This window comes from Apodemus sylvaticus, chromosome 10 (assembly GCF_947179515.1).
Source record: "Apodemus sylvaticus chromosome 10, mApoSyl1.1, whole genome shotgun sequence".
In the NCBI taxonomy this organism is placed as follows: Eukaryota; Metazoa; Chordata; class Mammalia; order Rodentia; family Muridae; genus Apodemus; species Apodemus sylvaticus.
Window position 1 is genome coordinate 22,844,298 of NC_067481.1, and position 25,577 is coordinate 22,869,874.

General features: G+C 49.0%; 2 protein-coding genes across 2 annotated transcripts; both read left to right on the forward strand.

The window, feature by feature from the left end:
- Nucleotides 1-6,797: 6,797 nt before the first annotated feature.
- Nucleotides 6,798-11,022, forward strand: Krt13 (keratin 13). Its single transcript, XM_052195143.1, has 8 exons — nt 6,798-7,318; nt 8,297-8,379; nt 8,576-8,732; nt 8,912-9,073; nt 9,194-9,319; nt 9,417-9,637; nt 10,365-10,387; nt 10,730-11,022. Exons 1-8 carry the CDS (start codon nt 6,848-6,850, stop codon nt 10,798-10,800), a joined length of 1,314 nt encoding a protein of 437 aa, XP_052051103.1. The 5' UTR covers nt 6,798-6,847; the 3' UTR covers nt 10,801-11,022.
- A 5,851-nt stretch (nt 11,023-16,873) lies between these two features.
- Nucleotides 16,874-24,608, forward strand: LOC127695033 (keratin, type I cuticular Ha6). Its single transcript, XM_052196893.1, has 8 exons — nt 16,874-17,186; nt 20,784-21,437; nt 22,077-22,159; nt 22,386-22,542; nt 23,035-23,196; nt 23,290-23,415; nt 23,569-23,789; nt 24,176-24,608. Exons 2-8 carry the CDS (start codon nt 20,979-20,981, stop codon nt 24,387-24,389), a joined length of 1,422 nt encoding a protein of 473 aa, XP_052052853.1. The 5' UTR covers nt 16,874-17,186; nt 20,784-20,978; the 3' UTR covers nt 24,390-24,608.
- Nucleotides 24,609-25,577: the final 969 nt, after the last annotated feature.

Genomic DNA, 25,577 nt, shown 5'->3' on the forward strand with positions numbered 1-25,577 from the left:
TGCTATGCGGGGACCAGAGAGGGAGGAAGGTGAAGCTGTGCGTGTGTCAGTGCAGGGTGGAGGCTCAGGAGGATTTTCAGATTGCCCATCTAATAATGAGTTTGCAATTCCTCCCAGGGAACTTGATCCCTGACCCATGCCTTTTTCATCTCAGGTATTTGATAAGCCTTAGACACTCACGCATCTAAGACTTGTTTTTCAGTTGTGGATGTTCAACTCTGGGAGGTTGAGTAACTACCTTAAGGTCACACAGCTACTTGGTAGCCCATAGATGTTTGAAACTCAGATTCATCTCATCCGAAGTCTTTGCTGACCCTGCTGAATTTCTGGGAAGCTAGTGTTGACATAAAGGGATTTTAGAATTAGGCACTGTGGACATGCCAGGGCCCGAGGCACCAAGGCTGCTTTGAAGTGATTTCTGAGTTGTTCTATAACAAGCAGGTATCTCTGAGGAGGTAGAGCTGTCTCAAGGCCTGTGTTGATCGTCAGGAGGAGGGTCAGAAGAGGAAGGAGGGGCCGGGGGACAGAGTACAAGCCAGGGAGGGCTCTGTGCATGAGCAGCCTGGTAAAGGCAGAGACATAGTCGAGAGCCAGAGACTTGGGAGGACAACGTGCTGAAGGCAACTTAGGGATGGTGTCACCGTGAAGTTCACGAGAAGCTTGGAAAATCCTTGCCTTTCTCCTTGTTGTCCTCTATCCGGTGCCTCAGATTTCCTCAATGTGAAAGGAGTGTAAAGTGGTCAGATTCTTCTGACAGTTGCTCACTGAGAGAGCACTCCCATAACTCTTGTGTTCTGACTAGGCATAGGTGCCGGGAGGCTGATACTACACGCCATTGGCACCATAGATAGGCCTGGCCGTGAAGGGAAGCAGGATCATCCACTGGCTAGGTGCTAGAGATGCCTGAGCACGAGGAAACCAGCAGAGGATGTGCTTGATCCGGTGGGGGGTGGAGCTGATCTCAGAAACTTGAGTACCCACCACTAGGGATGGTAGATAACACAGAGGTGAGATGAAAAATGTGACTTCCAGGTGTCCTAGGGCAAATGAATTGCATGTTTGAAACTTACCTAAAAAAAAAAAAGCAGAAAACAAACAAAACAAGAAGCCAACACCAACCAACCAACCAACCAACCACCAAAACATCCTGGGCTGGGGATCTAGCCCAGTGACTAGTGAGCTTGCTTAGCATGCAGGAAGCCTTGGTTTGATTCCCAGCATAGAACAAACTTGGTATAGTTGCACTCTCTTGGAATCCTAGCACTCAGGATGTGGACACAGCAAGATCAGAAGTTCAAGATCATCCTTGGCTATGTAATTTATCTGAACTCAGTGGGCTACATAACGTTGTTTTTTGAGATTAGGCCGAGCTATTCAAAAACTGTCCCAAAAGTAAAGTAGTAAAAGAACGAATACCAACCTCTTTCATTGTGAGACTAAATGACAAGAAACTCTGTGATGTCACTGGAAATTTGACAACTAGAGACAGTATAGGCCCCACAGGTCAGAGCTCATGCCTACAAGACTGAACCCTGCTTCAGGTAATAACAGCGCGGGGCATGTTCCCAGGCCACTCACAACTCCCGGTTGTAAATTGTGGGTTTCCGCTACTCCTTCCTCTGGCTTAATTATTCAGCAATCTCATACAATTCAGGAAAATAATGTGCTTATCATTGTCAATTTATTGTGAAGGATATTTTTTTAAAGACTTAACGTGGTTTACAGGATTCAGACCCTGGAGCCAAGATAGCTTTATTGAAACCAATTCTTATGTACTCCAGGCTACTCTGAAATTTATTGTGTAGCCAAGGATAATCTTGAACTTTGAACTCTTTTGTCTTTACATCCCAAGTTCTGAGATTACAGGCATGCACCACCATTCCTGGTTTGTGCAATGCTGGTCATTAAAGCCTGGGTTTCATGCATGTTAGTCAAGCACTTGACCAGCTGAGCTCATCCTAGCCTACCACTGAGATTCTAAATTTGGGTAATGCATTTAACCTGTCTGAGCCTCAGTTTCCCCAGCTGAATAAAAGAGTGATGTGTTACAGCAGAGTAGACCTGAAATTAGATTATGTATGTAGAATGTTCAACATAATACTTGTTTTATTAATGAAATAACCAATAAAAGAGAAAAATACTTTATTAATCATGTATGTGTTTGCGCATACATTTGTGTATGTGTGAGAGGGAACATTCATGTGTGTGTTGGAGAACAGGTTTGTGTGTGGGTCTTTACAATCTACTTGTTTAACATGTGGCCTTTTGTTTGTTGCAGCTGCTGCTATGGTCAGTCTGGGTAGCTCACGAGTTTCTGGGGAATCTTCTGTTTCCACTTTCTCATTTTCCTGTAGGAGGGCTGAAATAACAGATATTTACATTATCCATCTGTCTCTTATGTGATTTCTGGTGATTCAAAGACAGGCCCTTAGCCTGGGTGAGCAAGCACCCTTCCCTGCTGTGTCATCTTCTAAGCCCCTTGACAGAGTATGCGGTGAGCAATTTTATTATTCTTTGACATAAGTGGAATATGAGAGAAGAGTAGCTGAACCACCTCGAGGGGTCTCAGGCTTTCCACCAGGAAGGGGACTCTACTGAAGAGCAGACCCCTCCAGACCATCAATCCAGGCCTAGGGGACAGCTCCTCTTCCTCAGAGAGACCTGTCTGTCATGACTCTCACATGACTATACACAAGTCACTTCACTGGTTCAGGTCCCTGCATGCCCATGAGGCCCACTTCCTTCTTCCCCTTAATCTCTCTAACTCGGAACATGTATGTGACCTGCTGTGTGTGACTTTCCCTGAAACAAGTGTATCTATGATGCCCTCTGGAAATCTCACAAGTCAGTTCAATTCTGACATCAACTGGAGTTAGCACAGACCCCAATGGCTAGGGCTCAGGCCCACAAGACTGAATGACCCTCGTTTCAGATGACATTTCTAGACATCACGTCCTCAGTTTAACCCACATTTGCCTCACTTGGGTACAAGTCATAGAATCCCAAGACTCCCTTTTTTGGCTGAATTATTTGGCAGAGTAGGTCTCAAAATCCAGGAAAACATGGTTGTTGCTAAAGGCCTCAAAGCGACAATAGTCAAGTGAAGAGACACATAGATGAGGTTTAGCTGGACCCTGAGTACAGGAGTTATTTTCCTCGTCAAGCTGGTATGCATCACACTTCTGGCCTGGTCTCGTTCATTGACTATGAGCTGTCTGAACTGCATACTTGAGGACTTGAGTGGAGATTTCATCACACAGGCATGAGTAATGAACACAGCCTCCAGCAGCTTTCCTGGTTCTGGAGGATGGGGGCTGGGTGGGCAAGGCTGCAAGTCATTCAGGTGGTCAGCCGCCACCCACGAACCCACTGAGAACCATGTGCCATTGCTCCTGTTACCAGGGAAAGCTGAGAGAGTGGAGACACTGTGTGCGATTAACGCTGGAGACCACATATTAGGACAAGAGACATTCCCAGTGTCCCTATCGCTCAAAAATTAAGGATTTAATGATGTGCCAGGAACCCAAGACAAAAAACTCTCTAGACATTCATATTTTATTATAAATGGTCATATCCTAGAATGAACTACTCAGAGACCTGTGCTCCCTACCACTGGGGATGGAGAGCTAGAACCGGAAGCCAGATTCAAAGTTTGGCTTCAAGGTGTCCTTGGGCAAGTGATTTGCTTCCTTGAAACTCACCTGGTTCATCTGAAAAAAATCCTCTCATGCTGGGGGTGTAGCACTGTGGGTAGCAAGCTTGTTTTGTATGTATGAATCTCTGGTTTTGATTACTAGCAGGGAATAAATCTGGGATGGTGGGACATGCCTGTAATCCTAATTAGTACTCAAGAGGTGGACATAGCAGGATCAGAGGTTCAAGGTTCTTGGATACGTACAGCCTGGGTTACATGAGAGTGTCTCAAAAGTAAAGAAACAAACCATCAAACAACAACCATCTTCTCCTAACATGGGGCTAAACGACAATATGTTAGTGTTGAGCTTGGTTGTGTATGAATGCTGTTTTCCTTCTCCTGTTACTGAAAGGTAACAGGAGAAAGGACTGAATTTTGTGTTATTTTGCCAAAGAATGCCAATGTCAGACAAACCAGCATTTTTATCATGATGGTGACTGGACCTCCCCCTCCCCCTCCCCCCCCCCCAGATGAGCCTCTGCCCAGCTTCTCCTAGGAGAATCTGCCTTGTGTTTTCTACTCCAGAGGCATTGGGGGAGGGGGCCACCACTGTATAGCAGGAAGACACAATGAGTTCCTTCTGGGAGGGAGAGGCTGTGCCCTGACCCTGCAATGGGAGGCATGCCATGACCATCCATCCATGTTTGCTCTGCCAGGGCTTTGGAGGATCTGTGGCATTGTTACCTTAAGAGGCGTTGGCTGCAACCTGCTTGTCAGCCGTGAGAGGGTTGGGGCATCATCACCCTAGGCCTGGCAGGATCCATTAATCACCTTTTTGTTAGTTTTGATCCTTTACTGAGAGAGCCAGAGCTCTTGCTTTGGGCTGAATCACGCCTTTCCAATGAGAGAGCTGAGACATCAACTTGGGATGGGAGGGTAGGGCAGCATCCGGGGTCAGCTCAGATCCTAGACTCGCCATGGTGTTTGAGCACCCCAATGCTGCATGGGTCTTGCTCTGGCAGCACCATCTGCCTTCTGGGTGAACGTGAGTCTGCTTCCCAACCTCTCAACACAAAGGCGACAAGGTCCAGACTCAGGGCTCTCTTTTCTAGTCTTGCTGAATCAGCACAGAGAGTTCTGAGGTGTCTTCACATCTGTGCCACCTCTCCTTAGGCCCTGCCTGGTATTACCCAGTCCACCACACACTTCTAAGCCTGCATCTGAGGGACCATTCATAGTAACTGTGGTTCATTGGTGTGGAGAGGCTGGGGGCTCATCTCTGGAAACTTCTTTCCCAGAAGAAAGGGGGTAGTCAAGACCTTTTCTTCCATCTGGAATGGCACGTACTCTTCTAACAGTGTCTCTGTGAAATCCCTGAACTTTGTAGTCACACTCTGGGGTCTTCACAAGAGACTCTAGATTTCTATGTGTCTAAGAGACATAGCTTTCTATGTGTCTCTCAGTCAAATGCTTACAAACTGAGGCAGATATCATGAGAGAGGGCCCTTGCCAGGAACTCCAGAGCCTTTGCAGATTTGGAAGGCTCCCTAAGACAGTCAGAATAATGTACCATTAACTTCATGTGTTGTACTGATCCAGGGCTTCTGAACCTCAACCATGTAGACCTTTGGGGTGTGGTCATTCATTGATGCAGAGACTTCCCCTGTTCTCTACCCTCTACACAATAGGACCATCACTCATTTGTGACAACTCAAACAACTCTTAACATTGTGGAATGTCCTTTGGGGAGCCATATTCTCTGTTGGAGGCTGTGGACTCACCTCTGGTGACAGAAGCTGGAAGAATGATTTAATCAGGGGTGTGGGCTACAGGTAGATAGTCAGGAGAGGTATTATGAGCTTACAGGGTGCTAGGAAGTTCTGGAAGATGGTTGCACAGAAGCATGCATAGGTGACAGTGCAATTGAACACTTAGGATTTATAAACTTTATTCTATATAAAATAGAACTAAAATGAGTCTTGAGTGTGGGTAGAACTAGCCTTGGGGTTCAGTTCTGATTCTGCCTCATGACTTGGCTCTCTGTGTAAAGTGGAGAGAAGCCACCTCCTGGGGCTGCCGCTAAGATCCTTGAAACTGAGTGCAGAGCTGATGAGATGCGCAGCAGACCTGAGTTTCATTCTTGGGACACACAATGTAGGTGAGAATTCACTCCTGACACTTGTCCTCTGATTGCCACAGTGTACTGTGGTGTGCCCCCAGTGCACAAAAGAAAATAAATACATAAAACTAGGAATTGAGTGTTAAACACTTAGGCTCTAAGCAACTTAGTGGGGTCGTGTCTCTTCCTGTGTCTTGCTTTCCTCAGCTAGGTCTGCTTTCTGGGGTCCCTTAGGATCTTTTTAGTGTTGCTTCTTATAGACAGTTTTCTTCTTTATTTTAATATTTATCTTTAACTATTCGTTATGATCATTTGACTGCATGTGTTTTGTGAATCATGATTGTTTCTGGTGCCTACAAAGTCCAGAAGAGAAAACAGACAGTTGTGAGTTTTCATACTGGGGCCAGTAACACAATGCAGATCCTTGCCCAGAACACCAAATATTCTTAATTGTAGAGCCAGCTTTCCAGCCCCTAGAACCATTTCTTTCTTAGGCTAAAGGTGTCCAATGTGGTTGAATCTTTAGGATCAGCAAAGTTTGTCAGCAGAATTATTGGGAGCATTGGAACAAATGAAGAGCTAAGGGGTTTCCAGAACATTCCAGCCAGCCATTTTAGAGGTAGAAAAGAAGGGTAGTGAGGGCTATGGGTATTTCACCCAGCACAGGGCTACTTTGCAGCCTGCTCTTCCTCCTCAGGAGGCTCCCTGGCAGACTCTGGTGGTACAGTCCCTGTTCTAATACTGGGCAGGGCTGGGCTAGAACTTCTTAACTGGAAAGGAGAAGTAGAATTTGGTTGTCAAAAGAAGTCTGAAGCAGAACACTGCTCCCTCTGAATCATCCCTTTTGTTAAGGATTAAAAAGAAAAAAAAGCCACCCCCAAAGACGTAACCCACCCTAGAGTAGAGGTAACTGGACTTGTGGGAAAGGAGGCACAGCTGGCATCAGGTTAGAGGGTGGGGGGGGGAGAGGACGCCCCACCCCTGCAGAGGATGCATAAAAGGCAGGTACGGCAGGGAAGTGCCACAGTCTTCTCTTGGCCTTGGTCAAGTTCAGCTCCTGCCTGCTCTCTCTCTCTCACCCTCTTGCTCCCGCCATGAGCTGCCGCTTTCAGAGTTCCTCCATGAGCTATGGAGGTGGTTTTGGGGCTGGTTCTTGCCAGCTTGGAGGAGGCCGTAATATCTCTACCTGCTCTTCTCGATTTGTCACTGGAGGCTCAGCTGGAGGCTATGGAGGTGGCATGAGCTGTGGCTTTGGTGGAGGGGTTGGTGGCGGCTTTGGAGGTGGCTTTGGAGGTGGCTTTGGAGGTAGCTATGGCGGAGGTTTTGGCGGTGGCTTTGGGGACTTTGGAGGTGTCGATGGTGGCCTCCTCTCTGGCAACGAGAAGATTACCATGCAGAACCTCAATGACCGCCTGGCCAGCTACCTGGAAAAGGTGCGCGCCCTGGAGGCCGCCAATGCCGATCTGGAGGTGAAGATTCGGGACTGGCATCTGAAGCAGAGCCCAGCCAGTCCAGAGCGGGACTACAGTGCTTATTATAAGACCATAGAGGAGCTCCGGACCAAGGTGAGGCCTCTGATGCTAAGAAGTTTTCCTCAGGACAGTTTTCAAAGGCCAGGCCATGCAGTGTCACAGTGGACCAGGTGTGGATGGAGTTGACATTCTTCTTGCAAGGGGAATATTCTAATTTTGCACTACCGAGAGTCTCCGCTACTGAAGTTTTCTTATGCCGTGACCCAAATGCATTCTCTCCCACGCCTCATGTTTATTGGTGTCATGACTCCTGCCAATATTTTTTATGCCTTCCTGAACTGTTACTTGTGACTCAGTTGCTATAACCTACTGCTGACTTACTTGGAAACACAACATTTTTAAAAAGTCACCGAGAAAGGCTAAACCCGACAGAGAAAAGACATCGCTGTTCACTGTTTATTTTGGAGAAACCTCATGTAGACTTATTCTCAGGGGGCAATGACTCAGAGGGTGTAAAGAGGCAGAGGCTCAGGCTGGTACAGAGCTTGGAAGCCCTCAGTGTGGCCTGTCAATCACACTGCGACACCAACTTGTTAGAGCAGAAATCTACTTGCCTGGGTCAGGCCCCAGTTATGCAGGACAGGCTTTAAATTCTTACACTGTAAATGCCCAGGCATTCAAGTGGAGATCCAAGATCAAGAGATTCGAATGGATGGCTATTTCTCTTTGCTCATCTGAGAGGCCAGCTCTAGGGACACAGCCAGAATACATATGGAGTCAACACTGAACCCTTTCTGACCTGAAGGGGAAGGCTGTTAAGACAGTGGCTTAGAGAGGTGACAGCTCTGAGATATGACTACTGGAAGATGTGCAGAGTGGGTGGGTGGGTCCTCTGGAATGCCCATCATTGGTCTCTCCCACTCTGGCCTCATGGGAATATTCAAGAGAATGAGGAGAGAGCTAGCCTTGCCTCCTGCTTCACAGGGTGCCTTGTCCCCGTGTAAACAGAGGTAAGAAGGTGAGTTATACTTTCGAAGCACAGCTTTAGAGTGTCCCTTCCATGTGTTGTAGATTCTGGAAGCCACCACGGACAACAACCGGATCGTCCTGGAGATCGACAATGCCAGGCTGGCTGCAGATGACTTCAGGCTCAAGTGAGTTCATTTCCCTCACGAGTCTTTCCCAAAAGACTCTTGTTTTAGACTCTAAAGTTTAAAGGAATGGCCACTTGATGGGGGACACTGGAGCATCCAGGAGCAAGGGCCTTGGAGTCATAGAGGAATTCCGTGCATGGGGGTGGGATGCGTCGAATATTATTCATGTTGTGCTTTAATTTTTAAAATATTCCAGGTATGAAAATGAGCTGGCCCTGCGCCAGAGCGTGGAGGCCGACATCAACGGCCTGCGCAGGGTGCTGGACGAGCTGACCCTGGCTAAGACTGACCTGGAGATGCAGATCGAGAGCCTGAATGAAGAACTGGCTTACCTGAAGAAGAACCACGAAGAGGTGAGAGGGGATGACAGGCCGGCCATGGGCTGAGCCGCCTCTGATGAACAAGGAGAGTCCTCTGCTGCAGGCTGACATTGCGACTCGCTGAGAGATTCTAAAGAGTCTTCCAGAACATTCTGCTATCACTCGGAGATAAGAAGGGAGAGCCTCTCACATCTTCCTTCTCTACTCCACAGGAGATGAAGGAATTCAGCAACCAGGTAGTAGGCCAGGTCAATGTGGAGATGGACGCTACCCCTGGCATCGATCTGACCCGTGTGCTGGCTGAGATGAGGGCACAGTATGAAGCCCTGGCAGAGAAGAATCGGAGGGATGCCGAGGAATGGTTCCAGGCCCAGGTATTGGTGTTCCTAGCCCGCATAGCCAGGTGGTGCTGGGGAGGGGGCCTGGCCTTTTGGTCTGTGGTGGGAAGGCCTGGCCTTAGCTCCGCTACCCCCTTCTTTCTGCTTGACTTTCAGAGTGCAGAGCTGAGCAAGGAAGTATCCTCCAACGCTGCCATGATCCAGACCAGCAAGACAGAGATCACAGAGCTCCGGCGCACACTCCAGGGCCTGGAGATTGAGCTGCAGTCCCAGCTGAGCATGGTGCGTACCCTCTGCTGCCCGTCACCCTGTAACCCTCACTACTAGGTCTCCCTTGGGACTGGCTTCCCCCATAATGTCTTTCTTGTTGCTCCATCAGAAAGCTGGCCTGGAAGGGACCTTGGCAGAGACGGAGTGCCGCTACGCCCTGCAGCTGCAACAAATCCAGGGGCTCATCAGCAGCATCGAAGCTCAGCTGAGCGAGCTCCGAAGTGAGATGGAGTGCCAGAACCAGGAATACAAGATGCTGCTGGACATCAAAACAAGACTGGAACAGGAGATCGCCACCTACCGCAGCCTGCTGGAGGGCCAGGATGCTAAGTAGGTTCCTGGTGCTTGCTGTCCTGGGGGAGTGGCCACAGTGTCTGGCTAAACAGGCAGGGTCTGAGAGATCACCTACCTCTTGTCAGAGAGGGGACAACTTCTGTCTGAGCTTAAATAGCATGGCAAAATGTTGGGGTCAGAGCCCCCTCCTCATCTCCCTGGTTAGACAGAGGAACTGCTCAGCCACAGGCTAACACGATTAGTACCTTTGTATTTCCCAATTCAGGCCTCTGGTTGTGGATGGACAGGAAAAGGAATGTGGAAGAAACATTTAATCCAGAAAAGTTGTTAGGATGTGAATTTGGCCAAATAAAGCCATTGAGATAGAGGTTTAGGATGGCGGTATGGCTCCAAGAGAGTGCTGCTGGCTTGGCTCTGTTCTCAGCACCAAGGAGAAAGGATGATGATTTAATTGCTTTCATATGAGACCAAGGCATCCTGCGGGCTTAGGGGAAAGGGGATGGCAGGGAACTGAGCCCCGAATCTTGGGTCCAATAGTATCTCCTTTTGAGGGTTTTCAGACAGACAAATTGGCAAGACAGGTAGACAGGCAGGCAAGCCTGGTAGATACCTCAGAGGAAAAGAAAGTCCTGGGCTGGAGACCATGTTAGGAAAGATTCCAAGTCAAGGCTCTGGGAGGTGGCAGAGTTGCTCCATCAGGGGACCAGGAAACACCTGTTCTCTTTTGCCCTCTGTTCATGGCTGCTTCTCTCCTCTCTTCCAGGATGACTGGCTTCAACTCCGGAGGTAAGGCGAGCTCGGTGGGAGGTGGTTTGAGCTGCTGTTGAGCTTGGGTGGAGGGGGGCTGAGAGGAAGGCAGTCCTGGCTCTCAAGTACAAGGAGAGAAGAAGTTGTGTGAAAACAGTTCTTTGATTGTCAGCTTATTGCTTTTGCTTTCAAAATAGATGTCTCTGCCCCACAGAGCCATGGGGTTGTCTTGGAGAAAGCCACTGTTGGGAACAATAATAGAGTTGTTCCCACCCACATACCTCTTGACTACCCAGGAGCTTGTGAGCCTTCTAGGGGTCTTGGTTCAGTCTGAGGTAGAGGGTTCTCCAGCCTGACCACCTTGTTTTCTCTCTGTCTTAGGAAATAGCACTACTGGTGCCAATGTGTCCCCCTCCTCCACTTCTGGTCGCCCGGATTTCCGAAAGTATTAACTCAGTCTGGCGTCCCTTCCCTGGCCTCCAGCAGCCACAGGAGGAGAGCTGATGGTACCTGTAGGATGAGAGGACTGCAGGATGTGAAGCTCAGTCCCTTTGTCCCCCAGGACTCATGGCTCTGACAACCCCTGAGGGTGGACCCTTCCCCATCGCTCCTGATTGGAATCTTTCATCTCCCTAACCCGTTGTTCTTCCTATTCTTTGGTTTCTCAGTGTCTATTACAGAGAATAGATGATTCAATAAAATTTCTTGATTTTCTGCAAATGTTTTTGTGTCTGGCCTGATTTCTGAGGGTGGCCTCTGCTGAGGCCTGATTCAGGTGACGGGTGAGGTTGGCACAGTTGTGCTGATCAGAACTCCAAAACTGATGGGACCAATGGCTTCCCATGTGAGAAGGATGTGAGGCACATGGGTCACTGAGCACACTGGTGCAATGACGGCAGACAGGGAAACCGCATTGGTTCCCATGTGTTCGTTTGCATCAGATATGGGCAAACGGGACACACCAGATAGAAAGCAGGGGTCAGTGAGTTAGTTCAGTATTCCTCCCTGTAGGATGGCCTGCGAAGGGGTCATCTATAGACATAGGGTGGGGAAGTATGGAGGACAGGTGTAGAGCAAGCCTCTTAGGCCATTCCAAAGGGGGAGGGATCTTGGGGAAATAGTGGCCCAGAACAGGCATCCCGGCCCCAACCTGCTGCCTCCCAGGCTGACGACTCCATTTTGGCCTGAGATAGCCTTCCTTTCTGTTTTTCCCAAGATCTGACAACTCTGAACTTCCCAGGGGACTCTCACCCCTGGCATAACTTACACTCTTCTTACTTTCAGGTCACGTGCAGCTTAGGCACATGGGGCTCACTTGGGCATGCCTGGGCTAGCTGAAGCAGGTTCCATTCATTCCAGAGTCCATTCTGGTCTCCACTGTAGAAGGTGTGTGTGGGGGAGCAGGGCTCAGGCCATGTTCACGCCGTCCAGAACTCTGACAGGAGCTAAAGCATTACAGAAAACCAGGTCTTGCCTTTTGCTCCCCAGTGTTTTTGCTTTTGGGTTGAGGCTGTAGTTACTCATGGAGTGCAGTTGCATTCTCCACACTGGATTGATTCTGGAGAAAGAATCTCTATCTTTAAAGGCGTTCTCGGACAAACAGGAACTAGGTAAGAGCACTTCCTCTCCTGCTAATTGCTACCTCCCCTGTGGTTTCTTAAAGCTGAGGATTCAGAACAATCTGACACAGGGTTAGTAAGAGTCATCGGGTAATGCTTCCGCTCATGACCTTTCTGGTTCTGTGACTTTGAGGTAGAAAGAGTTTCTGGGCCACTCACATCCTCATACCTACTGTATTTACAGGACCTGAAAGATGAATTAAATGGAGGGGGGAGGCACTGTGGAAAATGGAAGCTGTAGCAAACATACAATACCAAGGGCAGGAAGGAATGGGGTCCTTACCCCAGTCAAGGATAGTAGTTTTCAAAGCTGTGCTCCCCTGGCTCGTTCCAATCCCTGAGGCCAAAGCTTCCTTCCTGTCTTGGTATTGACATGTTCCATAGAATATGAGGGGAGTCATTCAGTTGGAACAATGACAGGCGCTGGACCCCTAAGTCTGGAGGGGACTCTGTCTGGCCTGGGAGCCTTTCACCTAGATCCCAGGAAGGACTGGGAGAAGCACCAAGTCTGTGGCTCTGTGAGTTATTTTAGGGAAGTTGGGAGGGACAAGTCAGGGGCAGTGTTTCTGTGAGGCTGGCCAGCAGCCTTTCTAAGCTGGGAAGAAGGCCGGCACAGGTTTCTGATGTAGGAAGTAGGAGGGGTGGGGCGGAGATCCTGTCTTTCTGCCTAGGACTCCATCTGTCAGTTTAGTCACCTGGTGGGGTGACACTTGAGGGAGGAAAGACCTGCTGGGTCAACACTGCCCCTCCCTAGGGGGTTGTCCTAGGTGCTCAGGCCACTGCAGGCTCAATGGCTGTTTCCCAGAGCAAACAGCCATGACCCAGTGTCACCTGACTCACCTCTGTGTCAGACTGAGAATGAGTGTGTCAGGCAGGAGACCCTAGGGTCACAACCAGACCAAAAAGGCCAGCACACCCCACAGTGCATGCTCTTCCCAGATCCTCAGCTTTATGTTACTTTAACCCAAGAGCTGTCACCGTCGTGTATGCTTTACACACGGGAAGACCAAGACCTTCTAAGGGATCGGACTAGTTCACAGGATGGGAGTCACAGTTTCAAAATACTTCTTGAGAAGCTGACTGGTACTCTGTCAAGGGTCATGTGTTCACCTCCAGGAATGTGGAGAGGAACAAGAGTCACAGATCTCAGTGCTCATGGGATAAAAGAGTCAACCAGGGTATGTTCCTGTGATGTCCCAGAGCACCAGCACTAGGCCAGTTTCCCAGGTGGGCATTGGTGGATTGGCAGGGAAGCCTGGAACATAGCAGGTAAGCTACCATTGTGGTTCAATGCTGCAAGTCTTCAGAAGCTTCTGGCTTCTCACCTTGAGCAAAAGGTACCTCCCTATCCCCCAGGCTCCACCCTCAGTTAATGGACCAGTACATGTCTGCCCATCCTGTGGGGCTGTCCGTCCTGCCTTGGCCCTGCAGAGGGCAGACTCATGCCAGAAAGCAGCCCAGGGTCCCTGGCCACCTGTTGGGATCCAAGGTGGTAGATGGGCAGGGCCTTAGATCTGGTCCTAATAGGAGGTTCTGTCTGTCTGTCCCCAGCATTGGGTGTGGCAGCAAGGCAATTGAGGAGCAGGGTGAGGCTGAAGGTGGAGTTCCATGATGAGACTCCTCAGGTACTTGGCTTGTCTATTTTGTGTGACAGTTTTGACCACCCATCAGGGGTATGAGACTTCCCTAGCCTTCCTGGAAGGGGAATCCCACTGTTCCACCCTAGGGATAGGACTGCAGGTTGTAATAAATAGCCCAATGATATATTGTCCCATAATTCCCCATGTCTCTATTGGAACCCATTTCATCTTCCCAGTTTTGGTTTTTGTATCTCTGGAAGCATATGTCCTTTTGGATGGTACCCTTGGGGCTGTTGGTGTTTGGGGTAGAGCAGGGTACACGAGCTACGTTCCTTTGAGCAGCTCTTTGGGGACTCTGGGAGAGCTGGGTGCATTGCGTCCCCTCATGGAGTTTGGGGGATACAGGTGGCTGGTTGGCTGCCGAGACTCATCCAGGCACCTGTCGGGGACGGACTTTTGGGAAAGCTGGCAGGTGTCTGGCAATAATTCTCTGGCCAACTTTCATAATCGCTCATAACAGCCATGTGGCTACTTTCATCTGAGCATCTCCGAGAAGCTTGAAAGTAAAATCCGCAGAATGCAGGATAGTTAATAATAGCCTGGAGCCCCGGGCCTGGCCACAGACGTGCTGTTGTTAGCAGGAGGGGTGTTGTTATGTGGACTGCACAGTATCTGTAAATGCTGACTGCTGAGCCAATCCAATGGGGTGTTTTGTGGGGGTGGGGGATTCGCTTTGTGGCTCAGTTAAGTGATACTTGAAAGGCATGGACTGGGACACTGAAGTACCCTGTCCCAGTATGCCTGACAGGGCATCTCCTATAAACCACAGGTTCTCAAACACACTGGGGGAGAAGAAGCAATGCTGTGGAATTCTCAGACCATAAAAGCTGAGTGAGGTGGCGGGGTGGGGGTGGGGGTGGTAAGGACTCGGTACCTCTGAGCAGAAGCTCGTGTTCTTCAGATGGGAGCTGCTGGCCAAAGTGGTTTGCAGAAAGAGCTGGCCCTTGGGCCCTGAAACGTGAAGACACAGCATAGCCACAAGAGGACTGGAGAGGTATGGCTTTCTGCTGGGCCCAGTGGCTCTAGGACTCACTATGGCAAGACACGAGGCTCATTCTGAGCAGACTGGGGCGGTAACCAAAATCACTCTTAGGGGAGAGGAGTTTTATTTTGTTTTTGTATTTTGAGTGAGTTGATATTCTAGAGCATTCTGGGCTTGGTAAAGAGGGAATTTCAAGACCTAGTCAGGGTAAGGTAGATCTGATGGGAATTTAAAAACCCTATCAGGGTCTTGGAGAGTTGAACCCCTAGAGTTCTGAAAGGAACCACTGTTCAAGGCTACTGTCATTCTTTATTAGCTCTTCTGAAGACCCCCCCCCCCCCCCACCTGAGGGCAGCCAGGGAGCGGGTGAGTTATCTCCTTGGTCAGCTGGTTTGTGTTCTGACTTTCCTGAGTCCAGCGAGGTGTAGTGACTAAGGAGATGGGGAGAAGTTTGAGAACTTGAGAGATTGGATGTGGAGCAGAGGAGACTTGAGAATCCCGCCCAGGCTGAGTCACTTAGTGGAAGGATCAGGTAGAATGTCACTGATGAGGTCAAGATTCCAGGCATGACGACTTAGTCCGCAGACTTCTGAGTACTGCTTATGGAGGGTGGGAAGGCCTAAGAGCAGCTATGGAGACAGGACATAAAGGAGTCAAATGTCAGGGTCTTCCAAGGGAAGTCTGATTGACCTGTCCCCAGTATCAGCCAACTTCATGGTGTCAGGGAGGCAAGGGACAGTAACATCTTGCTTGGTCAAGGCCCTTAAATAGTGATAGATATCCCTACTGAAGACTTCCACACAGAGCCCAGGCTGCTCAGACAATTGGTTTTACAGATAGAAAATAACATTTTGGTATAACCATATTCTAAATATTAAGTATGTTTTCTCACTCACTGAATCTGGTAGCCCTGTCCTTCCTAGATCCATGAGTGGACCTGAGTCTTTCACCATCAAGACCCAGTGAGATATTTCCTGGATTCTTTCTAACCATTAAACGAATGGTTAGAAATGTCTCTATTATAAGGGTTTTAACTTCCCACCATGCTCTCTTCACCTTAGTGTACCAGCTCCTAGATGTACTAGCATCTGACATCAGCTGGTGGCGCATTTGGCAGGAGCTATGGAAATGGTTGTTTAAAGCAGAATATATAGTAACCAGGCTTCTCAGGAGGAGGGACAGATATCCCAGGTGCTTCGCGTTTGGATAGATTTCTTGTTACAAGGAAAGAACAGTTGTATGGGGGAGAGAAGAATTGACTGAGGGTGGGGTCCCAGGTGGGGTCTGAAAAAACTAGGAGATGGAACCAGTTTTCAGTTTCCTTCTATGATAGGGACTTTTCCAGGACCTGTGTGTGGATCTCAGGGTGAAAACAGGTAAGATGAGAAAACCAGAAAAATCAAGCCTGAGCCAGCAGGCTGCTTAAAGATGGACAGATGTTGGCTATCTTGAGCGACCTTGTTCTCATTGGTGTCCCATTGGCTACTGTGTGACCTGATTTCTCTGCTACCTTTGGGGGGGTTTCTATGGTGATGTGGTGGCGCACATATTTGACCAAAGATTGGAGAAGATGGGGCTGGGGGTGGGCGGAGGAGATCCTTGCTGAGAGAGTTCCTTGGATGTATCACAGCATGTCGTCCTTGTATTCTCTCAGAATGGGAGTGATTTCTCAGAGTCCCTAGGACAATCCAGCTTTATCTAAGCAGAACTTCAGCTTTCAGATGGAAGCTTAGTCGAAGGCAGAGACATCGACAGAGACGGTTACCTGGCTATTGATCTTGAGGTTGATGGTGTTCTAAGATTGGCTTGAGAAAAAGGATCTTTTCTGTTCCCTCAGCAGCAATTTTCCTCTTCTTCCTGTTCTCCAAAACGGAGTCATGGTGGTCAGAGAACACCCTCTGGGACTGCAGTTGGTGCCTGGACCTGAAGGAAGTTCTAGGGTAGAGGTTATCATCCTGTGAGTCAGGAGCCCTTTGGGGATTGAACAACCCTTTCTCAGGGGTCGCCTAAGACCATGGAAAAACACAGCATGAGAACCTATATTGCAACATTAGGAAGGGTGAGAACCACAGCTCTAGGGGAAGGGTCAGAGACTAGACAGAGAATCCTGGCCAAGGGACTGCTGTACTCTGGAAGCAGGAAGACACTGCCTCTTTAGCTGTTGTATCTTCTTGAACAATCAGGCAGAGCTACAAAAGACAGCACTTCCTTAAGCGGCCGGGTGCCTTGGGAAGGGCAGTCGACTTCAGTTCCTCATTTGTGGGTTTCAGAGTAGTTTTGATTTTTGAAACTAATGTCCTAATTTCTAATTTATCAAGCCCCCTTTGGGAAAGCTTTCACAATTCTGTGACTGGCAGGAGAGCCATTCACCTGCTGGTAAGGCCGAGGCTCAGAGGCAGTGAGCAGCTAGGACCACTGTGTTGTCTAAAATTTTTTGGTACAGTGAAGTCTCCAGATATTTTAGCCATAGATGTCATTTTAGCCTGGGAATGCTGGGATGTCTGCTTGGTGTTCAGTGATATTGACTTCTGAAGAAGCCCTTCTCAGGAACAGCCTGGAGAGGTGGGCCAACACTGCTACTGCTTATAGAGTGGAAGGTAGGTAGAGAGGGAGGGAGGAAGAGAGGGAGGGAGGGAGCCTCTGTCATTTTGTTGTGGTGAGTGTGCTGGAGGCAAAGGGAAACCATGAAGTTTGCAGATGTTTTGAAGGGAAAAAAAAACCCTCATAGTGTCATGTGTTTGACCCTCTGTAACTCCTCTTTATTCTGAGGGTGAGTGACAGGGACAGGGGGTTTGGAGCAAGAGAATAAACTGTAGCCATATCCTAACTGACTCTTAGTCTCCGTGGAATGCTTGTGGAGAGCTAACTACAGGATATCTGAGGTGGGTGGAAGTCAGGCCATTGTCCAGGCCCATCCCCTGTTCAGATGGGTGAGCTGAGATCCACAGTGTATGGGGCTCACTCAGGGAACTTGGATAGAGCTAGGCCCAGAGTCCAAGCCTTAGGCTAGTATATTTTGGATTGGTTTTAGAAAAACCTGTGTAGAGAGTTTGCTAAGGGCTACTCTCTCGCCCATTTTACATGACAAACCATGTGGTTAGCAAGACAAATTGGGTTTAGGTGTGTTGAGGGTTTGCCTGGGTGGACAAACAGAGACCACAAACTCTGCCATAGTTTCTGCAGAAGACAAAATGGGGGGAGGTTAGAGGAAGCCTGATCAGGACCTCAGTCTCTGTCCTCATAGTCAACAGTTGTCAGAGGGGCATCACCACTCTCCCCTTCCCAGGGGACGTAACTAATATCCGTTGGCAATTCGGTCATCATAACTAGGCTAAGAAGTAATATAAGCTCTCTCTGTGAATGCAAAACTTCAGCTTTTTAAATGCCTCTCTCACACCTAGAACAAGCTTGGTGCAGTGTAGGTCCCAATGAGTACTCATTGAGTAAGTGAATGAATGCATGGGCAGGCCCAGTCAGCTTGGGAAGGCCTCCTGTACTACTGTGGCTTCCCACCCAGGCCGCTGTGTAAGGGGAGCAGGGAGTAGGGTGAGTTCCCTCCTACCCAAAAACCCAGGGCACTTGGTATGGAAGGAGGACAGGACAGATAGGGATCCCAAGAAGAGTGGCATCAAGTAGTGGAGGTGAGAAACATCACAGAAACTTTACAGGATGCAGATTAGTCCTGAAGAACTTGGAATTGGTCAAGCCACAGTGTCTACACTGCTTAATCAAGAAGTCCCAGGATAGGCTAGTCTTAGCCTTGCAGGAGAGCTGGGAGAAAGGCAATCATGAGGCAGTTGTTGGCAAGGCACCTAGAGCTGTGGAGGTAGAGGCTGATTAGTCCCTGCTCTCTCTATGAGGAAGAGCTGCACAGATCTGCTCTCAGGCACCTGTGGAGGTGTCTACCATCCTGGGCGTGTTTCCCACAGCCAATCGCCCTCCTTGAGTAATCTCAGAGAGAAGCGTATAAAGTGCTTTAAGAGGTTGAGAACCACAGCTTCAGAAGCACATAAATGCTTCCATAAATGCCAGCTTTGCAAGATGACTCTATAGGGGAAGAGCAAGTAGGACTCGGGAAAGTCCAGGGTTTGAAGTAGAAGAACCAGATTTATCTTTGGTCTACAATTTTCAGTCTCTTCTCATGATTTGTTTAGGAGTCTGGTAGCACTTGGTTTTGTTCTTTTTATTCCTTCTCTGCCATTGGTCATATCTAGGATGTGTTCAGAGACCAGGAAGGTCTAAGTGGCTTAGGTTCAGGGAAGACAAAGACCACAAGGGAAGCAGTCTTCAGGTCCTGCCTATGGCTCCAGACAGGTGGATTCCATGAAGATCAGTTCATGAACTGTCTGAAGGATTGGTTATGGGGTACCTCCCCCCTCACCCCCACTGTCACCATAACTGTGTCTAGGGAGAACAGAGACATCAGGAACTCCAGCAGAGTGTTTATACCCATGAGCCTTTGCTGTCCTTTCCACAAATCACCACCAAAGACTGTCTTTTTGACTGACCAGCACTTTCAAAGCATGTAGAGGCTTTCAAAGAACATCTGTAGCTGTCTTTGGATCCTCCTTGTATCTGTGTGACATAGTTGGAACAGCACAATGATCTCCACTGTTTCCACCAGGCCACCAAGGATTCCAGAAATGTAACATGCCCAGTGTCAGAGGGAAAATGATCGAAAGAGCCAGGATTTGAATGTGTATCTCTTGTCCCTAAGTTCTAGGTACCCTGAGTTGGGGTCTAAGTGCCCTGGTTTCAGATTTAACTATGACCACTCACCCTTGATTACAGTGAGGGAGTGTGTAAGCAATGAACCACAGCTGGTTGAAGTTTCCTGGTCATGGTCAACCGTGGTCCATGATTGTTATGATTCAAACCGGAAGAGTTACAACCCCGAACACCGCAGGTCTACAACCACGCCCATCTCTCTTCCAATGGTCTTAATTTAAAATCTAAAAATTATATTTACCTATTTTGTGTGTATGTGTATACACGGGTACATGGAAGCCTGGTACATATGTGAGGATCAAAGGGAAACTTGTTGTAGTGGATCGATTCTTTCCTCTGCCGTGTGGGCCTGGGGATTGGATTTCCCCCATCAGGCTTGGCTGCAAACGCCTTTACCCACTCAGGCATACCACGGGCCTAGCACATGTTCGCTCTTTAAAATTTTATTCTGAAAATTATTCTTTCTTTCTTTCTTTCTTTCTTTCTTTCTTTCTTTCTTTCTTTCTTTCTTTCTTTCTTCCTTGCTTTCTTTTCTTCACTCTTTTCTCCTCCTCCTCCTCCTCCTCCTCCTCCTCCTCCTCCTCCTCCTCTTCTTCTTCTTCTTCTTCTTCTTCTTCTTCTTCTTCTTCTGTGCATGTGTTCATGATAAGTGTGCGTGAGTGCAGACATACCTATGCCTCAGTGTGTGTGTGTGTTGTTGTGTGTGCTGTGTGTGTGTGTGTGTGTGTGTGTGTGTGAGAGGAGGTCAGAGGACATCCTGTATAAATGAGGTCTTTTCTACTTTGAGATCCAAGGATCAAACCCAGGTTGTCAGGCAAGTGCTTCTGCCCACTGAGCCATCTTGCTGCCCCTTATTTTACTTTTTGAATTAGCTTATGAGGTATCGTGTTCTTTATGGAATATATTTATGTGAATAGATATTTATTCATTTTGCTTGGCTCCGCTCTCCTTTCTTCCCTCATCTTCCTGTCCTCCATCCTCACTTAACCTTTGCACCCCACTTTGGCCTTTCTAGATTCACACCACACATTCTATTACCCTCTTTGCCTTTAAAGTCTCTTTTAGGGGTTCCTTGTCTGACCTGTGGCATTTGTCAGCTTCCCAACTCAACACAATACTTTCCAGTTCCATTGTTTTCCTGAAAAATCCATATTTTTATTTTTCTTTATAGTGGAATAATATTCCATCTTGTAATGTCCATCCCTTCACTCCTTTTTTATTGCTCCAGTGGCCCAGGCAATGATGAACAGCTGTGGGAGTGGGGGATGGACAGAATGGACTCCTCAGGGGAAGGCAGGTAGGGAGGACAGAAACCAAATGTCATATGCAAGGCCACTCCCATTTTATGAGGTCTGAGGCAAAGACTCTTTGAAGTGGCAATAAAATTCAGTCTGCTAGAGAATGATGATGACTGAGAGTCCTGACTTAGCAAACCCAATTCAGCATTTTTTTTTTTCTTTTACAAGGAAAGAAATTCTGATGGATGGCAAAAATGACATTGTAATGAGATGGACTTTCTGGGCTCAGACAGGGCTTTCCCAAGAGCTAAAGCCTTGGAATATGCCAACACCCCATGAAGATTGTATATAAGCACTCCAGGGAGGCCTGGAGAATCCACAACCTGCGATCCTACCTATTCTGTAACCCTCCTCACTAGCATCATGGCCACCCAGATCTGCACCCCGACCTTCTCTGCTGGGTCTGCCAAGGGCCTCTGTGGCACCACAGGGAGCTTCTCTCGGATATCTTCCATCCACTCTATGGGCTCCTGCAGGGCCCCCAGTTTGGTTGGCACTGTGGGGCCAATGTCCTCCTTCAGGACAGGCTTCTCTGGCCTTGGCAGCTGCTTGCCAGGCACCTACCTGTCCTCTGGATGCCACTCCTCTGGCTTTGCTGGGAGCGGGGGCTGGTTCTGCGAGGGTGCCTTCAATGGCAATGAGAAGGCCACCATGCAAGTCTTGAACGACCGACTGGCCAACTACCTGGAGAAGGTGCGGCAGCTGGAGCAGGAGAACGCACAGCTGGAGTGCCGCATCCGGGAGTGGTACGAGTGTCAGATCCCATACATCTGTCCCGACTACCAGTCCTACTTCAAGACCGCTGAGGATCTGCAGCAGAAGGTAATAGGCCAGGTCCTCTCAGCTGGCCAGACAACTCCAGGAAGATTTCCAATCTAAGACTCAGCCAGATGGGACTGAAGCTCACAGAGAATTCTGGAAGGAGAGCTCTACTCTCTGGGATGTGGTTCCCTGGTGACCCAGGCTTCTCTGCTGCTCTGTGTGCCCTGTTACCAGCCATTCTTCTATTTGCTTCATCATCTTAGCTTAGAGATGGAAGGATCATGACCTTTGTCCCCACTTGGTGTAGTCCTGTATCCAACACCTGAATAAGTAAGCTGTCGGCTTACTTATTCTTCATCCTGGAGATATGGATACTACTATGCCTATCTAACATAAGAAGGTTGAATTTTGAGAGGCTTAGCAACTTGTCCAAGATCATATAACTTGAACATGGGATCCAGAATCAGATACCAGGCCTGCCTCATCCTGATATAGCCTGTTAGGCCAGCCTGGAGGCTACAGAAGCCAGGACTGATGGGACAGTGGTATGGTGTCCCTCCTGGGCTCTGATCTCCCTCCATGCCTGGATATTTGGAGACTTTGCCTGCTTTTAGAGGCATCTGTGAGCTGGGTTCCCCACCCCATGCCCGTCGCATTGCTGGGTCTTCCTCAGTTCAGGCAAAACCTCTTGTTTTTCAGATCCTGCTGACCAAGTCTGAGAACGCCAGGCTGATATTACAAATTGACAATGCCAAGCTGGCCGCTGATGACTTCCGGACCAAGTGAGTAGCACAACCAGGAGATGCTTGGTCTGTGTCAAATCTGAGCCCTACCTTTGGGAGCTGATGAGGAGGGAATAAAGCCAGATTCAGTTGTAAATGGGAAGACAAGGCAGAGGCCCTGGATCCCTCCTGGGACACGGGAAAGGGCCGCCATGCTTCTCACTCCAAGTTAGCTATGGAACGGACCTTCCCTGGCTGCAGACTTGGCAGGGTTCTGTGTGTGTAGGTACGAGACGGAGTTGTCCCTGCGGCAGCTGGTGGAGGCTGACATCAATGGTCTACGCCGGATCTTGGATGAGCTGACCTTGTGTAAGGCTGACCTGGAGGCACAGGTTGAGTCCCTGAAGGAGGAGCTGCTGTGTCTCAAGAGGAACCATGAGGAGGTGAGGCTGCTGCCCAAGGATCCCTTCCCACTGAGGAGCCGCTGCTGGCCCTTGGGCCTATTGTATGGCAGAATGTGAAACACTTTACATCTGTCTCATCTTCACAGTGATTCTAAGAGTTAGCTCCCACCATAAGCTCCATTTTACAGCTGAGAAGATGGTCATAAAGATGTGAAATCATTTGCCTATAGTCCCACAGAGAGTACACCCTCACCCATGATGCTACAACTCTTTGGATTATGGTGTCTGATAGAAGTCTATTTGCTTGGGGCTGTGTCATCCCCCAAATCCTCAGGAGGAGTTAGCATAGATAGACCAGTGTGTGTGTGTGTGTGTGTGTGTGTGTATGTGTGTGGAGGGGCATGTTCAAAGAGGTTAGCTCTTCTGTTTCATGGTACTCAAGAGAGGGATGAGAGTTTGAGCCTAGATCATTGAGCCTACCAAGCCAGCAACCTTTCCACAGCCTCATACTACCTTACTTTGCCACTGTAGGAAGTCAATGCACTCCGTTCCCAGCTTGGGGACCGGCTGAATGTGGAGGTGGATGCTGCTCCCCCAGTGGATCTCAACAAGATACTGGATGACATGCGATGCCAGTATGAGACCCTGGTGGAGAATAACCGTAGAGATGTGGAGGCTTGGTTCAACACCCAGGTGAGGCTGGCAATCCAGGACTACAGGCTGAGGGGTGGGATAAAGAAGGGACACTAGGTCTGCCCCTGTTCTGCATTCTCCCCTTCTCTGTAGACGGAGGAGCTGAACCAGCAGGTGGTGTCCAGCTCAGAGCAGCTGCAGTGCTGCCAGACAGAGATCATCGAGCTGAGGCGCACAGTCAACGCCCTGGAGATCGAGCTGCAGGCTCAACAGAGCATGGTGGGTGGTCTCTGCCTGTTAAAGGCTCTCTGACTTACCAGTGTGCTGCCCATCATGCTGTCACAGGGTCTAACTATGACTGTGTGCAGATACCAGGACAGCGGGGATTTAGGGTGGAATTCCTTCTCAATAGCTTTTCTTCCCCTACTCTAGCGGAATTCTCTGGAATCTACCCTGGCTGAGACAGAGGCCCGCTATGGCTCCCAGCTGGGCCAGATGCAATGTCTGATCACCAATGTGGAGTCCCAGCTGGCTGAGATTCGTTGTGACCTAGAACGTCAGAACCATGAGTATCAGGTGTTGCTGGATGTCAAGGCCAGGCTGGAGTCAGAGATCGCCACCTACCGCCGCCTGCTAGACGAGGAGGACTGCAAGTGAGTGATCCTGGGACACCCCCCACCCCCACCCCAGAGCTGGGCAGGGAGAAGGGCTGGACACACTTTCAGAGCTAAGTGGCTCTTACAAAGATGAAGGTAACTGAGCTAAAACCATTGAAGATCCTTTCTGGTCCAGGTCTCGAGTAATGCTCAAGGGGGGCAAGCTAAGCCAGGGTAAGCCCATCTTTGGCCACGTTTTGGTGGAAGCTTCTAGTCTCCCTTCCTACAGACCGAACCTCCAATCCAGACCAAATCTCAGAATCACTGAGACCTCACTTGCTCTGATTCCACTCACTGCCATTACTACTGTCCTGCAGGACCCCCCTCCCTCCAGTCTAATACTCTAATGCCAAGTACATGTCATGTGATTTTTATTTCTTCAGGCTTCCTGCTCACCCTTGTTCCACGGAATGCAAGCCTGCTGTAAGAGTTCCTTACATCCCTTCTACATCCTGCACCACGGCTGTACCCTGTGCCCCAACTGGGCCCTGCACCCCAGCTTCTCAAGTCAGCACCCAGGTCCGTACCATCACTGAGGAGATCAGGGATGGAAGAGTCATCTCCTCCAGGGAGCACGTGGTGCCCCGTGCAATGTGACCTGTCACCAGTGGTGCCTAGGCCACAGGAAGGAGGACACCTTGTGGCTCTTGGCAGCTAAATGATCTTGCACTTCCCTAGGGCCCTCTCTGCTTAGCAGGTTTTTCTACTCAAATTCATCTATTGTTTCTGGTCTTAACTGTGCTTTTTACGCTGTGCAAAACCAGGTTTCCCTTGGAAATATTCCCAAATAAAGTGTTCTCTTGGCATAGCAAATCTGACCCTGCCTGATTCTGTTGATTCCTGAATGGTTAGTGTCCTGGGGTGTTTGGGCATGGGATATGGCAAAGTTGCAGTGTGATCACAAATTTTTAGTATTGGAGATGCTTTAGGTTCTGGTCACCGACCTCCATCTCAGACTTGGTGGTTGCCAGCCACTGTTCCCTGATTAGCCTTCCCTGTAGGCATCTACCCTGAAATAGCCAGGAGAGATATAAAGGCTCTCATTCTGGCCTTCTTCAGCAGTCCTGATGGGATCAGTGCTCATCTCTCATTCCTTCCTTCCTACCTTCTCCCTTGCCCAGCTCCTGTCTCTCTGGGTCAGTTCAATAGAGATGAGTCCCAGGGCCAACTAGAGAGGACCAATCTATGATGACCCAGTGTGAGCCAACTACACCATGGAGAGGAGTTGGGGTGAACTGGAGGTGAAGACAGGAGTCAGGCAAATCCATGTTCTTAACATGGGGGCACAGGAATGATAGAGGACCTAGAGGGACAGATAGGGGTACTTTAAAGTTCTATATTATAAAGATACATCTGTGCTCTGTATTGTAGAATGGAGTCAGTACACATATGTTGTTAGGAGCTTAGCATGTATGCCTTGTTAGTGCTTTGTCTGCTCTAGTAACCCCCAGCTCAGATGCCCTGGGCGGAGCACAAGGTTGATGATGGTGGATGCTCCTTAGACTTAGAATCTCAGGAAGCCCTTGAGCACAGACATCCACAGAATGAGCAGGGATGGTATCGGCATAGACATCACAAGTCTCATGAATGCATCTGAACCTAACCCGAGAGGTGAGCCTGAGCACCAGTGATTGACAGCCTTCGCTCTCTCACCCAGCCCACGTCCTGTGAAGTTTCTGGCTGAAGATGGAACAAAAGGCAGTGTTTTTAAAAACAGTGATGTTAACCTATTGCCTTTCCAGATCCCCATCTCTCCTAATAAAGTATAATATAAATTTGATTCTC

What these genes read in the sequence shown, in the direction of transcription:
- Krt13 (XM_052195143.1), top strand. Translation starts at nt 6,848, where the DNA reads ATGAGCTGCCGCTTTCAGAGTTCCTCCATGAGCTATGGAGGTGGTTTT. An exon ending in GCAGATGACTTCAGGCTCAA is followed by an intron (nt 8,380 to 8,575) that starts GTGAGTTCATTT and finishes AAAATATTCCAG; the next exon opens with GTATGAAAATGAGCTGGCCC. An exon ending in TGCAGTCCCAGCTGAGCATG is followed by an intron (nt 9,320 to 9,416) that starts GTGCGTACCCTC and finishes TTGCTCCATCAG; the next exon opens with AAAGCTGGCCTGGAAGGGAC.
- LOC127695033 (XM_052196893.1), top strand. Translation starts at nt 20,979, where the DNA reads ATGGCCACCCAGATCTGCACCCCGACCTTCTCTGCTGGGTCTGCCAAG. An exon ending in AGGCTTGGTTCAACACCCAG is followed by an intron (nt 23,197 to 23,289) that starts GTGAGGCTGGCA and finishes CCTTCTCTGTAG; the next exon opens with ACGGAGGAGCTGAACCAGCA. An exon ending in TGCAGGCTCAACAGAGCATG is followed by an intron (nt 23,416 to 23,568) that starts GTGGGTGGTCTC and finishes CCCCTACTCTAG; the next exon opens with CGGAATTCTCTGGAATCTAC.